This window comes from Hemiscyllium ocellatum, chromosome 2 (assembly GCF_020745735.1).
Source record: "Hemiscyllium ocellatum isolate sHemOce1 chromosome 2, sHemOce1.pat.X.cur, whole genome shotgun sequence".
Classification (NCBI taxonomy): domain Eukaryota; kingdom Metazoa; phylum Chordata; class Chondrichthyes; order Orectolobiformes; family Hemiscylliidae; genus Hemiscyllium; species Hemiscyllium ocellatum.
The window spans coordinates 135,240,181-135,256,580 of NC_083402.1; the positions used below are offsets into that span (position 1 = coordinate 135,240,181).

Below are 16,400 nucleotides of genomic sequence, written 5' to 3' on the forward strand. Positions count from 1 at the left end.
CCACTATTCTTTGAAATGTTAAATCTTTAATCACCTTACGAACCAGAAACGGATCTTTTCCGCTGAGCTTTTTTATATTACAAAGGAACTTATTTTTGTTGACTATTTTGAATTATTTTTAATGTTCCTAATATTTAATTACTGCCATCCCATTTAGACTCAATAGTCAATCCACCTTAGCTAGTTTCCCTTTCATTAACTATGCAATTGGATTTCTTTAAATGTAAGATTCTTATTTATGATTGGTGAATGTTGGATTAAAAATTATTATGGTATTCAATTGTCTTGTAATCACTCTTATTAACCTACACCAATTTTCTTTTGACTCAGACAGTCATTCAAAAGTTATTACCCCTCTGGTCCAACTTTTTAATTTAGACGTTGACTGCTAATACTCCCTGAGCAGAACCTCTTTCTTACCAAGCTGTTGGTACTACAATAACTGAATCCTTGCCCTCCCACCCAAAATTCTTTTGCAGCCTGGAGATGGTTTTAATCCTCATACTGAGGAAGAGACAGAGCCTTCTGGACTCACACAGTCAGCTGTAGAGTACAGTATCTAAACCCCTAAATCTAAAAACCCCTACAAACTCTTTCCCTTTAACATTCCATCAGCAGTTTGGTTCCCTGCATCATGGTGCTGTGCTTAGTTTTGTTTATCCATTCTGCAGCCCCTGCTCTTCTGCATTCAAGTTGTAAGTATCTCAACCCTGTTGGACAACTACAGGCTGGAAGCTTCATCCTTGCTAACTTCTGGATCCTCATACCTGCCTCACTTGCAGTCACACCCTCATGTTCTTGACTTTGCATAAGTAAGAACAAGGGACATGCCTGTTTCCTGGAACAATGGTGTCCTGGTAACTTTCCCCTTCCCTGATGCATCACAGTGCTCAAAGCTCTGACTACAATTCATCAAAGATGAGCCAAATTTCCTTGAAATGCAGATGTGATTGCTATGGATCATACTGCTGTCTAACAGCTCACATATGCTGCATCTCCAATATGTCACTAGTTTGATTGTTTTTAATGTGTTTTATTTAGCTAATTAGATTTCAGATTTATATATATCACTGAACTGTTTGTTAGCTGTGGTTATATAAAGGAGTCCAACTAGTGAAGTTCTATATGTAATTCAATATTTATGTCTCCTAAAAATCAACTTTAACTATCACCCCCAGTTAAATGCATACAATTCAAAATTTGTTTTCACTGGAGTGTAGAAGGTTGAGAAGTGACCTTATAGAAGTTTATTTTAATAATGAGGAGAATAGATAAGGTCAACGGCAGGTAGGGAATTTCAAGACCAGGGGGCATATTTTTATGATGAGAGGAGAAAGACGTTAAAAAGACATAAGCAGCATTTTTTTTATACAGAGAGTGGTTTGTGTGTGGAATGAACTTCCAGAGGAAGAGATGAATGTGTATAGATACAATGTTTAAAAGCAACTTAGATAAGTACATGATGAAGAAATGTTGGAGGGATACAGGTCAGGCTCAGGCAGGTGGGACTAGCTTAGTTTGGGATTATGGTTGGCATGGACTGGTTGGACCGAAGGATCTGTTTCCATGCTGTATGACTCTATGACCATGCCTCAGTCAATGACTTACCTGTCCACCTAATTACTGTATCATTAGCCACTGGAAGTTGAAAAAATTATGTAAAGAAATTGCCCATTTCCTTTTCTATCTGCCCCAAGTTCCCAAGTTAACTCAGACCTGGTCGTCTCAACTGTGTACTCTCACTGTAAAAGAAGTCTAATTTTACAGAGATTATTGTGGATTTTGAGTGAAATGTCTATTCATTTACTTGCATTAAAAGGAAACAGGTCATTGAGTGACACCATGTAACATGCCTGAAGAAGAGTAACTGGACTCAAAACATTATCTCTTCTTTCTCTCCACTGGTGTTGGTGGACCTGCTGCATTTGTCCAGCTCTGTTGTTGTGTGTCCCTGTCCACTGCTTAAAGTAAAGATGTGCTTTGTTTTTATTTTAGAACTGTTTTTCTCAAGAAACAAATAAAAATGTACAGGGAGTGTAATGCAGCGAGTGAAAATGCTGGGAGTTTAAGTTTACAAATCTTAATTTTTTGCTTTCTTAAAAACCAACAAACTCTAGGTAAGTGAAGGCCTGAGGAAAGTTAAAACGAGTTCTCCTAGTTGTGTAGCTGATGGAGACCAGCTGATTAAGCAAATTAAGTGAACTGGTTAAATCTAGTTTTTGAAGCAGGGCAGGCCTCCAGTATAAAAGCATGGAGTAAAAAGTGAGGTCTGCAGATGCTGGAGATCAGAGCTGAAAATGTGTTGCTGGTTAAAGCGCAGCAGGTCAGGCAGCATCCAAGGAACAGGAAATTTGGCGTTTCGGGCATAAGCCCTTCATCAGCCATTCCTGATGAAGGGCTTATGCCCGAAACGTCGAATTTCCTGTTCCTTGGATGCTGCCTGACTTGCTGTGCTTTAACCAGCAACATATTTTCAGTATAAAAGCATGGCCTTAAGTGCTCCTACATGGAGTGTGAGCTGTAGACTATTACAAAAATCAAAACTCCTAAGCTTTGATAATGGATTGAATCCACTCAAACTTCAGAAATATTTTTTCAAACTTTTGTCTCTTTGCCACAATCGATTTGCTTTCGAACAACGAAAGCAAATTGCACTTATAGATTATCACTTAATGCAGCAAATGATCAGTGGTGCTTCATAAGAACTTTCTCATGTAGGAATTTGACAGGATTAAGATAAGGAGCTATTAGGACAAGTGTCCAAAAAATCTTACTCAAAGTTCCTTGAAACAAGAGATATAAGTAAAGAGATGGAAATTGTGGGCAATTCATGGCCTAGGCAGCGACAGGGAGAAAGTGAGGACTGCAGATGCTGGAGATCAGAGCTGAAAAATGTGTTGCTGGAAAAACACAGCAGGTCAGGCAGCATCAAAGGAGCAGGAGAATCGACGTTTCAGGCATAAGCCCTTCTTCAGCAGCTAGGCAGCAACAGAACAATATGGGCAAAACATGGTGGTTTGAATTTAATGTGGGAACACACAAAAGGAAAAATAGAAAAGTGAAACCTTTTCAAATGATGAAAGACACTGGTATGTTGATGTTTTTTGGTACTTGGGTATCATTGAGAATGAATTACAAAAAGTTAACATACAAACATTTAAACAACTAAATTGTTTCATCATCGATATTGCAATGTGACAGGAGGGTGAAAGTGAAGAAATCTTACTGCAGTTGTATAGAATCTTAGTGATGCGATACAATTTTGATTTCCTTACCTCAAGGAGGATTTACTTTCCTTCAGAGTGTGCAATAAAGATCGCTAAAGTGATTTCCTGGAGAAATCTCATAATAATCATGTTAGAGTAATCAACATACAAAAGGAAATGAGAGTTTTGCCAAATTATAGCAAGGAGATCAGGTAGGCCAAATGAGTCTGCAACTGACTAATTCATCGCTCCTAGATGTTATGTTTGCATGAACCATAATTTTACTTGAAGGTGCAGAACATGCAGTCCTAAGAAGACATAAATTAGGTAACAAAAGCAAGCCACTCCTGTAGTGATTGTAATGAGGTCAGCCAGGTGGACCTCATAAATATGAGTTCCTTGATTGAGGCTGTTAACCTGGTCTAATAAGGGAGCCCTGGCTGACAGATATAAACAGGAGTGTCAGAGATTCTGTTCACTCTGAGAGCTGGCTCTGAGGAAGCTTGGATCAGTGTCAAATACTATACACATGTAATTAAAGGGTGATTTGGTGATGGGATACTGGCCTCTGTGGAGTTATTTCAACACCATCCCTCAGGCCTTCTCTTTCATTCAATAAGGTTTTGGCTGATTTGGTTACTCCACATACCTCGAGAGTGTGATGCAGGAAAAGCACAGCAGGTCAGGAAGGATGAAGGGCTTATGCCCAAAACATCACTTCTCCTGCTCCTCGGATGCTGCCTGACCTGCTGTGTTTTTCCAGCACCACATTCCCGACTCTGATCTCCAGCATCTGCAGTCTTCACTTTCTCCTCCTCCACATACCTGCCGATCGAATTAACCTGTTGACGCCTTACTTAATAAGAAGTTATTATAAAAATATTTAAGGAATTCCTTTCCATTTCCCTTTGAGGAACTCGCAAAGACTCATGACCATCTGAGAAAAACATACGGTTGTCTCTATCTTAAATGGGCAACCCTTTATTTTAAAACAGCAAACTCCTTAATCCAGATTCTCCTACCAGAGCAAACAGCCCTTCTCCATACGCTTTCTCTCAAGACCCCTTTGGATCTTATCAATTTTATTCAAGTTGTTTCATACTCTTTTTAACTCCAGCAGACATAAGGCTATCTTATTCAACATGTTCTTATAACAGAAACAACCCAATCCCAATATGAGTTGGTTAAACTTCTCTGAATTGCTTCCAAGGCATTTATAGTATATTGTTGGTTAAATAAGGAGAACAATTCTGTATGCAATATTTCAGATGTGAGTCTCACCAATATTTTGTTGAGCTGAAACATAACTTGACTACTTTTGTATTCAATTTCTTTTGTAATTCTATTAGCATTCCTACTTTTTGCTTTAACTGCACACAAAACATTTGTGACTCGTGCATTGGGATATCCGGATCCCTTTGTACCTGAGAGCTTTTTAATTCTTTACCATTTACATAATATGCCTTTTTTCATTCTTCCTGTAAAAATGGGCATCACATTTTCCCACATTATGCTGTAGTTTCTAAGTCTTTATGCACTCACTTAACCTCCCAATATTCCTTTGCAATCTCTGCATGTCTTCATAGCTAACTATTTGACTTACCTTTGTGCCCTCAGCAAATTTTCCAAACGTATTGTTAGTACCTTCATCCAAGTAATTTACTTTAGTTGTAAATTTATCAAGTAGAAAATGCTTGTTTTTGCTAATCTGTGTGAGTTAGCTAACCCCCTTTATATGTTTATAATTACTAGCTACACACAACTATGAGCTTTTATTTTCAGCAATAAACTTTCTGGCACCTTATCAAATGCCTTCTGGCAATCTAAGTACAGTACTTTATATCCACCAGTTACTTTTTATCCTCAGCACATGCTAATTTCTCTTAAAGAACTCCAAAAATCGCTTTGACATGTTTTCTCTTACATAAAACCATATTGACTGCTCCTGATTGCTTTGAACGTTTCCTTGAGTCTTGCTATAATATCTTCAAAATGAGCTTCTAATATATTCCCCATGGCAGATGTTAAACTAACCAAGAGTAGTTTCTTACTTTCTGCTCTTCCTTCCTTTATGAATAAAAGAGCTCCATTTGTATTTTCTTATGGAATGGAACCTGAATCCAAGACATTTTGTGAAATTAAAACCAGTGCATGAACTATCTCACTTGCCACTTCTTTCAGACCCTAAGATGAAGTCCGACAGGCAACAGGGATTTGTCAGTCCTCCATTCCAACACATGGTCATAGAGATGTACAGCATGGAAACAGATCCTTTCGTCCAACTCTTCCGTGCCAACTAGGTATCCTAAGTTAATCTAGTCCCATTTGCCAACACTTGGCCCCCTATCCCTCTAATCCTTTCCTATTCAAATACCCATCCAGATGCCTTTCAAATGTTGTAATTGTACCAGCATTCACCACTTCCTCTGGCATCTCATTCCGTACACTCACCACCTTTTGCGTGAAAAACTTGCCCCTTATGTCCCTTTTATATCTTGCCCCTCTCACCCTAAACCTATGCCCTCTAGTTCTGGACTCATCCAACCCAGGAAAAATACCTTGTCTATTTACCCTATCCATGCCCTTCATGACTTTATAAACCTCTATAAGGTCTCCCTCAGCCTCTGATGATCCAGTGAAAACAGCCCCAACCGATTCAACCTCTCCCTATAGCTCAAACCCTGGCAATAGACTTTTAGATTAGATTACTTACAGTATGGAATCAGGCCCTTCAGCCCAACAAATCCACACTGACCTTCCGAAGAGCAACCCACCCAGATCCATTCCCCTACATTTACCCCTTCACCTAACACTACAGGCAATTTAGCATGGCCAATTCACTTAACCTGCACATTTTTGGACTGTGGGAGGAAACCGGAGCACCCGGAGGAAACCCACACAGACACAGGGAGAATGTGCAAACTCCACACAGACAGTTGCCTGAGGCAGGAATTGAACCTGGGTCTCTGGCGCTGTGAGGCAGCAGTTCTAACCACTGTGTCACCGTGCCGCCTTTTTCAATTTCACAAAATCCTTCCTCTAGGAGGGAGAACAGAATTGCACACAATATTCCAGAAATGGCTTTTCCAAATTGAAGCACCTCACATTTATCTAAATTAAACTCTGTCTGCCACTCCTCGGCTCATTGGCCTATCCAACCAAGATCCCTCTGTATTCTCAAGTAACCTCCTTCGTTGTCCACTACATCTCCAATTTTGGTGTCATCTGCAAACTTACTAACCATATCTCCTATGTTCACATCCAAATCATTTACATAAATGACAAAAAGCAGAGGACCCAGCATCGATCCTTGTGGCACACCACTGGTCACAGGCTTCCAGTCTGAAAAGCAACCCTCCACCATCACCCTTTGTCTTCTACCTTTGAGCCAGTTCTGTATCCAAATGGCTAGTTCTCCTTCTATTCTATGTGATCTAACCTTCCTAACCTTGCCACCATGAGGAACTTTGATGAACACCTTACAGAAGTCCATATAGATCATATCCACTGCTCTGCCCTCATCAATCCTCATCACTACTTCAAAAAACTCAATCAAGTTAGTGAGACATGATTTCCCACACACAATGTCATGCTGGCCATCCGTAATCAGTCCTTGCCTTTCCAAATGCACTTAAGTCATGTCCCTTAGGATTCTCTCCAATGACTTAGAGTGATAGAGATGTACAGCATGGAGACAGACCCTTCAGTCCAACCCTTCCATGCTGACCAGATATCCCAACTCAATCTAGTCCCACCTGCCAGCACCCGGCCTATATCCCTTCAAACCCTTCCTATTCATATACCCATCCAAATGCCTCTTAAATGTTGCCATTGTACCAGCCTCCACCACTTCCTCTGGCAGCTCATTCTATACACGTACCACCCTCTGTGTAAAAAAGTTGCCCTTTAGGTCTCTTTTATATCTTTCCCCTCTCACCCTAAACTATGCCCTCTGGTCCTGGACTACCCGACTCCAGGGAAAAGACTTTGCCTATTTATCCTATCCTTGCCTCTCATAATTTTGTAAACCTCTATAAGGTCACCCCTCAGCCTCCGATGCTCCAGGAAAAACAGCCCCAGCCTGTTCAGCCTCTCCGTATAGCTCAGATCCTCCAACCCTGGCAACATCCTTGTAAATCTTTTCTGAACCCTTTCAAGTTTCACAACATCTTTCTGATAGGAAGGAGACCAGAATTGCAGGCAATATTCCAACAGTGGCCTAACCAATGTCCTGTACAGCCGCAACATGACCTCCCAACTCCTGTACTCAATACTCTGACCAATAAAAGAAAGCATACCAAATGCCTTCTTCACTATCTACCTGCGACTCCACTTTCAAGGAGCTATAAACCTGCATTCCAAGGTCTTTTTGTTCAACAACACTCCCTAGGACCTTACCATTATGTGTATACGTCCTGCTAAGATTTGCTTTCCCAAAATGCAGCACCTCACATTTATCTAAATTAAACTCCATCTGCTACTTCTCTGCCCATTGGCCCATCTGGTCAAGATCCTGTTGTAATCTGAGGTAACTCTCTGTCCACTACACCTCCAATTTTGGTGTCATCTACAAATGTACTAACTGTACCTCTCATGCTCGCATCCAAATCATTTATGTAAATGACAAAAAGTAGAGGATCCAGCACCAATCCTTGTGGCACTCCACTGGTCACAGGCCTCCGGTCTGAAAAACAATCCTTCACCACCACCCTCTGTCTTCTACCTTTGAGCCAGTTCTGTATCCAAATGGCTAGTTCTCCCTGTATTTGGTGAGATCTAACCTTGCTAACCAGTCTCCCATGAGGAACCTTGTCGAATGCCTTACTGAAGTCCATATAGATCACATCTACCACCCTGCCCACATCAATCCTCTTTGTTACTTCCTCAAAACACTCAATCAAATTTGTGAGACATGATTTCCCATGCACAAAGCCATGTTGACTATCCCTAATCAGTCCTTCCCTTTCCAAATACATGTACATCCTGTCCCTCAGGATTCTCTCTTGCCCACCACCGATGTCAGGCTCACTGGTCAACAGTTCCCTTGCTTGTCCTTACCACCCCTCTTAAACAGTGGCACCATGTTAGCCAACCTCCGGTCTTCCAGCACCTCACCTGTGACTATTGATGATACAAATATCTCAGCAAGAGGCCCAGCAATCACTTCTCTAGCTTCCCACAGAGTTCTCGGGTACACCTGATCAGGTCCTGGGGATTTATCCACCTTTATACATTTCAAGACATCCAGCACTTCCTCCTCTGTAATGTGGACATTTTGCAAGGCGTCACCATCTATTTCCCTACAACCTATACCTTCCATATCCTTTTCCACAGTAAATACTGATGCAAAATACTTGTTTAGTATCACCCCCATTTTCTGTGGCTCCACACAAAGGCTGCCTTGCTGATCTTTGAGGGGCCCTATTTTCTCCCTAGTTACCCTTTTGTCCTTAAAGACTTGCCCACCATCGATGTCAGACTCACCAGTTTACAGTTCCTCAGCTTTTCTTTACCACCTTTCTTATATAGTGGCACCACTTTAGCCAACCTCCAGTCATCTGGCACATCATTTGTGACTATAGATGATACAATTATCTCGACAAGGGGCTGAGCAATCACTTCCCTAGCTTTCCACAGATATCTAGGGTACACCTGATCAGGTCCTGGGCATTTATCCACCTTAATGTGTTTTAAGACTTCCAGCAGCTCCTCCTCTGTAATTTTTCAAGATTTCGCCAACTTGATCTGTGTTGTTTCCTTAGAGTTTGTAATTTTCTTGAGTTCATCCCTCCCTTGTATTTCTGACTTATAGCTACCTCAGAATGTTACTTATACTCTCTATAGTGAAGTCTGAATCAGAAAATATCTTCAAATCATTTATCATTATTATTTTCCATTAATAAATTCATGGACTAACTTTCTATTGTATCAATGCTTTGTTGATTCTATTTGTTATTACACATATGTATCACCTCATTATGTCTGTTTTTATACTTCTAACTAGCTGTTTCTCATTCTCTAATTCTTTCCTCCTTTTTATTTCTTTAATCAGTCTTAGCTGTTTTTCATATTCTGTCCAATCTTCAGACCTGCTACCAATCATTATGTAATCATAAGTCTATCAGTCAAGTTTGATAGCATCTTTAATTTCTTTAAGTGAATCACGAATGGTGAAATCCCTCCATTGAATATTTTTCATGGTGAAATAAAAGTCTGCCATTGCATTTGTCAACCTATCCTTTAACCTAATTGACCAGTTTACTTTAACTAGCTCTCTTTTGTTCCCTTACAATTCATCTTAAAAGGAAGGTTAAAAAAAATATTACTTAAAGGAAACGAACATGCAGAATGCTATAACACAAAGGGACTTTGTGGTACTTGTGTACAAAACACAGAAAGTTAATACACCTGTGCAGCAGAAAATCAGAGGGCTAATGCAATGTTGACTCTTATTTCAATTTGAGTTTCAGAGTAGGGAGGTCTTCCTGTAAATGTACAAGGTGCCAATGTGAGCACATCTGGAGTACTGTAAGTAGTTTTGGTCCCCTTATTTAAGGGAAGATGTTTCATTCAGAGAAGGTTCACTGGGATGATCCTTGGAATGGAGATTGTCTTATGAGCAAAGACTAAACAGGTTGGGATACTACTCACTAGAATTTCGAAGAGTGGGTTATCTCATTGAAACACATCGGGGTTTGACAGAACAGATGCTGAGAAGATGTTTCCCCTCATGGGAGAATCTAGGACCAGAGGTCATAGTCTCAGAATAAAGGGGTGTCAGTTCAGATGGAGATGAGGAGGAATTTCTTCTCTCAGCGGTTCGAGATTCTTTGGAACTCCTTACTATGGAGGGCTGTGCAGGATGAGTCCTTGGGTACATTTAAGTTTGAGATCAATAGATTTTTGATCAATGGGGGAATCAAGGGTTACAGGGAAAAGGGCAGGAAAGTGGTCATGAGGTGTATCAGATCAACCATTATCTAGAAAGGGTGGAGCAGGCTTGCAGACTTGAATTATCCTCTACTATTCCTATTTCGTATGGTCTTACTTATACTTAAGTATAGTATAATAATCTTGGATCTCTTTCAAACTAAATGTAAAATTCAGTCATATAGTATTTGCTGCTACAATGGGCAGCATAGAGAAAAAATTGAATACTTTTAATTCTGCAGATGCAGCATTCATTCCCTGCATCTGATTGGTGAGGCCGGCAGTTCCTCAATATTGAGCTGTGCCCCTATTTAAATGAATCCAATGCAGAGACAAAAGTGGGTTACAAGTTTGGGCTACTGTTAGTCTTAGCATGGCCTCAGGCAAGTCTGTTGGCTTGGCAAATTGCATGAACTGGATAGCCTTATTTAAGTCCACACCTCTAGGAATGATGTCGTGAAACTTGAAAAGGTTCAGAAAAGATTTACAAGGATGTCACCAAGGATGGAGGATTTGTGCTATAGAGAGAGGTTGAATAGGCTGGGGCTGTTTTCCCTGGAACGTCGGAAGCTGAGGGGTGACCTTACCGAGGCTTATAAAATCATGAGGGGCATGGATAAGGTAAATTGACATGGTCTTTCCTTTGGGGTGGGGAAATCCACGACTAGAGAGGATAGATTTAGGGGGTGAGAGGGGAAAGATTTAAAATGGACCTAAGGGGCAACGTTTTCACGCAGAAGGTGATGCGTGTATGGAATGAGCTGCCAGAGGAAGTGGTGGGGACTGGTAGAATAAAAACATTTAACAGGCATCTAGGTGGGCAAATGAATAGGAATGCTTTAGAGGGATATGGGCCAGGAGCTGGGAAATGGAACTAGAATAATTAGGATATCTGGTCGGCATGGACAGGTTGGACGGAAGGGTCTGTTCCCCTATACAACCGTAAAGGCCTTCTGAAAATATATGTTCTGCCTCTTTCAATTTTGATTTGCTCTTGCGTTCCTTTCATTTGATCTGGTCTGTTATTACTTTTTGCAACTTGCCTATAGAAAGTCCATACTGACTGTTCTTGATTTCTCTGTGTATTTTTATATCTTAAATTATAAATTCTAATTATTTTTTCTCCTCAACTGTATTCATGTTAGTCTAAACTCCTTTCATTGAGCAGAAGTGTAACACTCGCTCTCCTCCAGCATCCCAGCACAACTTGGCTGTTTTAGGATTGATGAACTGTGCACTGAGTCTCTGAGCCCATTGTTTTACACTGACATCCCTCAGTGCATTCCATCAAGGCCATTCAGTTTTTACAGTGCTTTTATGGCCACATGGTGGTTCAGTGGTTAGCACTGCTGCCTCACAGTGCCAGGGACCCAGATTTGATTCCACTCTTGGGAGACTTGTGGAGTTTGCATGTTTAGATTAGATTAGATTAGATTACTTACAGTGTGGAAGCAGGCCCTTCGGCCCAACAAGTCCACACCGACCCGCCGAAGCGCAACCCACCCATACCCCTACATTTACCTCTTACCTAACACTATGGGCAATTTAGCATGGCCAATTCACCTGACCTGCACATCTTTGGACTGTGGGAGGAAACCGGAACACCCGGAGGAAACCCACGCAGACACGGGGAGAACGTGCAAACTCCACATAGTCAGTCGCCTGAGGTGGGAATTGAACCCAGGTCCCTGGCGCTGTGAGGCAGCAGTGCTAACCACTGTGCCACCGTGCCTCCCTCAATGTTCTCCCTGTGTCTGTGTAGGTTTCTTCTGGGTGCTCCGGTTTCCTTCCACAGTCCAAAGATGTACAGGTTAGGTGGATTGGCCATGCTAAATTGCCATAGTGTGCAGGCTAGGTGGGTTGGTCATGGGAAATTCTGGGTTTCAGGGATGGGTGGGACTGGGTGTGATGCTCTTTGGAGGGTCGGCATAGACTCGATAGGCTGAATGGCCTGTTTCCACACTGTAGAGTTTCTATGAACCTAGGAAGTGCTGGATGAAAAATAAATGCCCATCTGGTAGTCATATGATACAATGATCATGAAACAGGGGATTGATTAAACAAATTCTTATTATTACTTTAATGGAGTTTATCAATTGGAAGATATTGTTAAAGGTGGTTTCAAACTCCTCAATATGTACATGGTTTCCCAGTGTTAAATCTGTATGAAAATCAGGAAAAAAACAAACAGCAATTTTCACTAACAAAAGGATTTGGAAGGAAAAGTGAAGAACGTTTAAAAGTAACAAAGGAATACAAAACAAATGATTGTCAGCTGCCAGGTAAGAAGAAATAGCTGTATTAATCATTCACAGATCTCAGTTAACAATGATTGCCTTTGCACCATTGCAAATGGAAAGAGTTACTATTAGATTGGAGTTTTAAATTTCATATCATAATCAAGCAAATAGTAAATGGAATAAGTGCCTGCCACGTTATCTGCAGAGGTTTATTTTTATAATGTATTTGTGCGAAGGGATTGCAATTATTTATCTACTTGTTTTTTAAAAAAAATCAAGATACATCAACTAATCAGAGGATACTTGCATTCCGAACAGGTCTCTTTTTCAGCAGGATTCCCTTTGTAAACTGCTCCTATCCTTGTGAATTGAAAAATAATGTCACTCCTAAGTTCAGGCACTGAACTTGACACAGAGGTTGTGGCTGAAATGTCTGGTGTGAACCTACCCCTGCTGGCCCAGGAAGCTACACAAAGCCTTCGCTGTTCGTATGAAGCAAAATTCGCCTGCAGTTGTCCTTCTGCTCCGATGTGAAAGGATGTTCCACCTCCCAGAGCTGCCCAGCCAATCAGATGACCCTGATGACCAGCAACTCTCCAATCCTAAGCAGTCTCTAGGGAAAGGTAGTCATAGCTGAGATTGCAACTCCTGTCTGAACAAGAACAGCAAAGAGGTTGGAGTACACAGTAAGATGGGGTGACCTGTTGCTGGGGTCATGCTCAAATCGGGGCACTGGATGCCTAAGCTGGAGGCAATAACCACCTACCTCCCTGAGTCCCTGAAGCCACATTACCAGGGTATACCATTTGGTGGTGTGTAAACCCCTCAACAGTAGTGAGAGGAGACCATAAAATGGCCATCAGTTGGCCACAAAGAGCCTCAAACTCCAGCATTGGTAAGCTACCAGATGAAGCTCTGCTTTCCTACTTGATTGTATAACTGCTCCTGTCCTGCTGTCCCACGCAGGAATTGGTAACTTTCTGGCTTTTAAGTAGACATCATACTTTCTCCCAAACCCCAGCACTGTCAGACAATGTTATAACTTTCAAATCCACATGATCAACTGGGGAGGTTCTGGTATTAGTACAAATGGTACAAAATTGATTCTACAAGTATAAATCAGAAATTTTATATTTTCAAAACATTGTTCATTTTCTTTATTTCAGTCAAAAAGGGCAAAGGACAAAGATAGTGCTTCAATGTTACACTTGCGTAGTCTACAGTACCTGGAGAGGTATTTTTATCTTATTCTTTTTGACACCTATCTGCACCTAGAGAAACCAGGAAAATGGGAAAGATCCTTTAAGGAATGGATGGATGAGGTATGAGATCCAAGTGTTACATTGTTTGATTTCTATTTACTCAGCACTCTTTTCTTCTTGTTTTGATTATTGTGATTGGTGTTGTGATTGGTTGAAATGTGGCATTCTTGCATGTTTTCCTGATGAGTGCAAAATGAAAAGCTTCTGCAACAGATCTCTTTTTCAGCAAGATTCACATTCCAAGCTACTCCTATCCTTGTGTATTGAAAAATGATGCCAAATGCAAAGTGGCCATTGTGTGGTCTGTGCCCATTTACGCGACTGATTCTCACTTGAAATTTTCAAATGACCTTTTATTCCTTTTCAGGGTGTTGGCATTGCCTCACATTTATTGACCATCCAGAATGTCACCATTTATTGAAAAGGGGGTGGAGTTTCATTTTGAACAACTGCAATGTAATTCCCTCAGCCAATCAATAAGGGAATTATTCATCACTAATGTGAAACTGAAGTCACATATAGGCCAGACTGAGCAAGGAGGTAGGAATTATGGGCGGCATGGTTAGCACAGCTGCCTCACAGTGCCAGAATCGATTCCCACCTCGGGCAACTGTCTGTGTGGAGTTTGCACATTCTCCCCATGTCAGCGTGGGGTTCGTCCCACAATCCAAAGATGTGCAGGTCAGGCGAATTGTCCATGCTAAATTGCCCATAGTGACAAAGGTAAATATAGGGTAGGAGAAATGGGTATGGGTGGGTTACTCTTTGGAGGGTCGATGTGGACTTGTTGGGCCAAAGGGCCTGTTTCCATACTGTAGGGAATCTAATCCAATTCCGGAGAAGAGTCGCTTTGGACTTGAAATGTGAACTCTATATCTCGCTCCATAGATGGGGTTTCTCTGTCAGTTTGTGCTTCTATTTAAGGAGGTATGGCTGATGAGTGGGAAAGTTGACGTGTGGGGTGAGGGGTTGGTTTTGGGTGAGTGTTGATGGTGTTGTTGTGATTGACTGGAGGTAGATATCAATTAGGCTATTTGGTGAATTATTTGCATTCACTGGAGCTTTGGACTGAACTCACCAGCTTCTAAATGACATGGGCAACGATAAGTCAGTTGGGAAAATGTGGAAAGGTTGGAAAAATTAGATTCTTAATGTCGATATAAAAAAAACACAATCTTGAAACTAGGTTTTGAACCGCGAAATGAAAATCTCACTAGTGACCGGTGAGAAGTGAATTAGCATGCATTATCATACCATTAATATCTAACCTCACTTCATTTGTGTACTGTTTATTATTCTTCCATGCACTGAAGAACAAAACTGGACGTCAATAATTCCCAACACGGGAGTCAGAGCAGTTACCCAGCAGCCTCAGCTAGCCACTTGCTCCTCTGTGTCTTTGTCTTGACAGGAGTGCCTAACCTTGGGTTAAGATCCTTGGGCAGTGACCGTCAGTACCCCTCATCTATGAATAATGGCATCAGACAAACACAAGCCTCACAACATTGTCATGACGCACATTGAATGCTGTTCTCCACATCGACAGTGCACAGGCATCTTTCATTGTAATCAAGCTAAGAGACCACTAAGTGCACAGGGACAAATACCTACATCATGATTTGAACCAGGGTGCATCTCAGGGATGCTTACTTAATGCACACTCAACTTTGTGCCTACCAGGATGCTCACTGCATCTCTAGCATGCATTGCCCTCATCTGCTTTGCTGCCTCATATGGGACTTAAAAGCTCACAATAATTCTGTATTGCCTTGCTGTTTAGTGCTGATACAATGCTAAGCAGCTTGTCATGGCTGTCAGTAGTCATCAGTCAGGGAGATGTACATGTTGCCATACAGAACTAAGTTATGCCAACTACAACATGTGCCAACAGCTTACATAGAAAACACTCTGAATATTCTTCGAGCAAATAGCCCTGTCTCAAAGTCTAAAATGAGTGGTTTTCATTCAAGTTGAAAGGAACTGTCATCAGTTGGAGGTGTGGGAGGGTGGGGTTCAGCCACAGTCAGTCAAAAGCAGCGCCTGATTTCAGTTCAGGGGCTTCCACACCCTCGGGGTGATCAGAGTCAGGAGTTCTGTATCACTGTCATCTGTAAATTGTGCCATGGCCAACCTTGCAGGTGCATTTCAATCAGTTGAGAGCTCTGTGGTAAGCCAATAAGGAAGCTACACGGGGATTAGTCAGGGGCCCACCCACTCATCAGTCAGGGCTATCCATCTAGTTTTGTCAGGAGGTGAGCCACAGTCAGATCTTTTTAATGATATTCAGGGGTCACTGCTGGGGTAGGAAAGCTGGAGAAGTCCATTTTGGAGATTGAAGGCAACATACTGGGATGCAGAGGCAACAGTAATAGTGAAGGGAGACAACACAACATTTAAGGGTGGGAGATAATAGTGTAGAGGAAGGTGTGTATTACAGCAATGTACTATTGAGTTTATTGATGACTATAACTACTTTGATAGTGCAGCACAATGATTGACAAGGTTAAGGGGCTTGGGTGACGAGGTATTGCTGGGAGATGAAGACACAAACGAAAGAATTGGGCACGATTATGTGGAAGCTCAGTACTAATAGGGTCCACATGGAGAACAACGATGAAAGGAACATAAAGATTCAGGGGCATGGAGGAGGGCATGGGTGGGATGGGGGCAGTGCGGGTGCAGTTGAATTCCCAGATTGAGCATGTGACTTACTCTGTCAGGCAAACTTTCTATCCACATTTCCATTGTAAGTGCACAATGGA

The 16,400-nt window shown here is 41.5% G+C and overlaps 1 protein-coding gene across 1 annotated transcript in view; it reads left to right on the top strand.

The window, feature by feature from the left end:
• The window catches only part of LOC132826225 (paladin-like), a 119,262-nt gene that overhangs the window by 83,377 nt on the left and 19,485 nt on the right, over nt 1-16,400 (top strand). Inside the window, exon 18 of the mRNA XM_060841908.1 lies at nt 13,543-13,698. Within this exon, the coding sequence (XP_060697891.1) occupies nt 13,543-13,698 (156 nt within the window). The remainder of the gene's footprint in view (nt 1-13,542; nt 13,699-16,400) is intronic.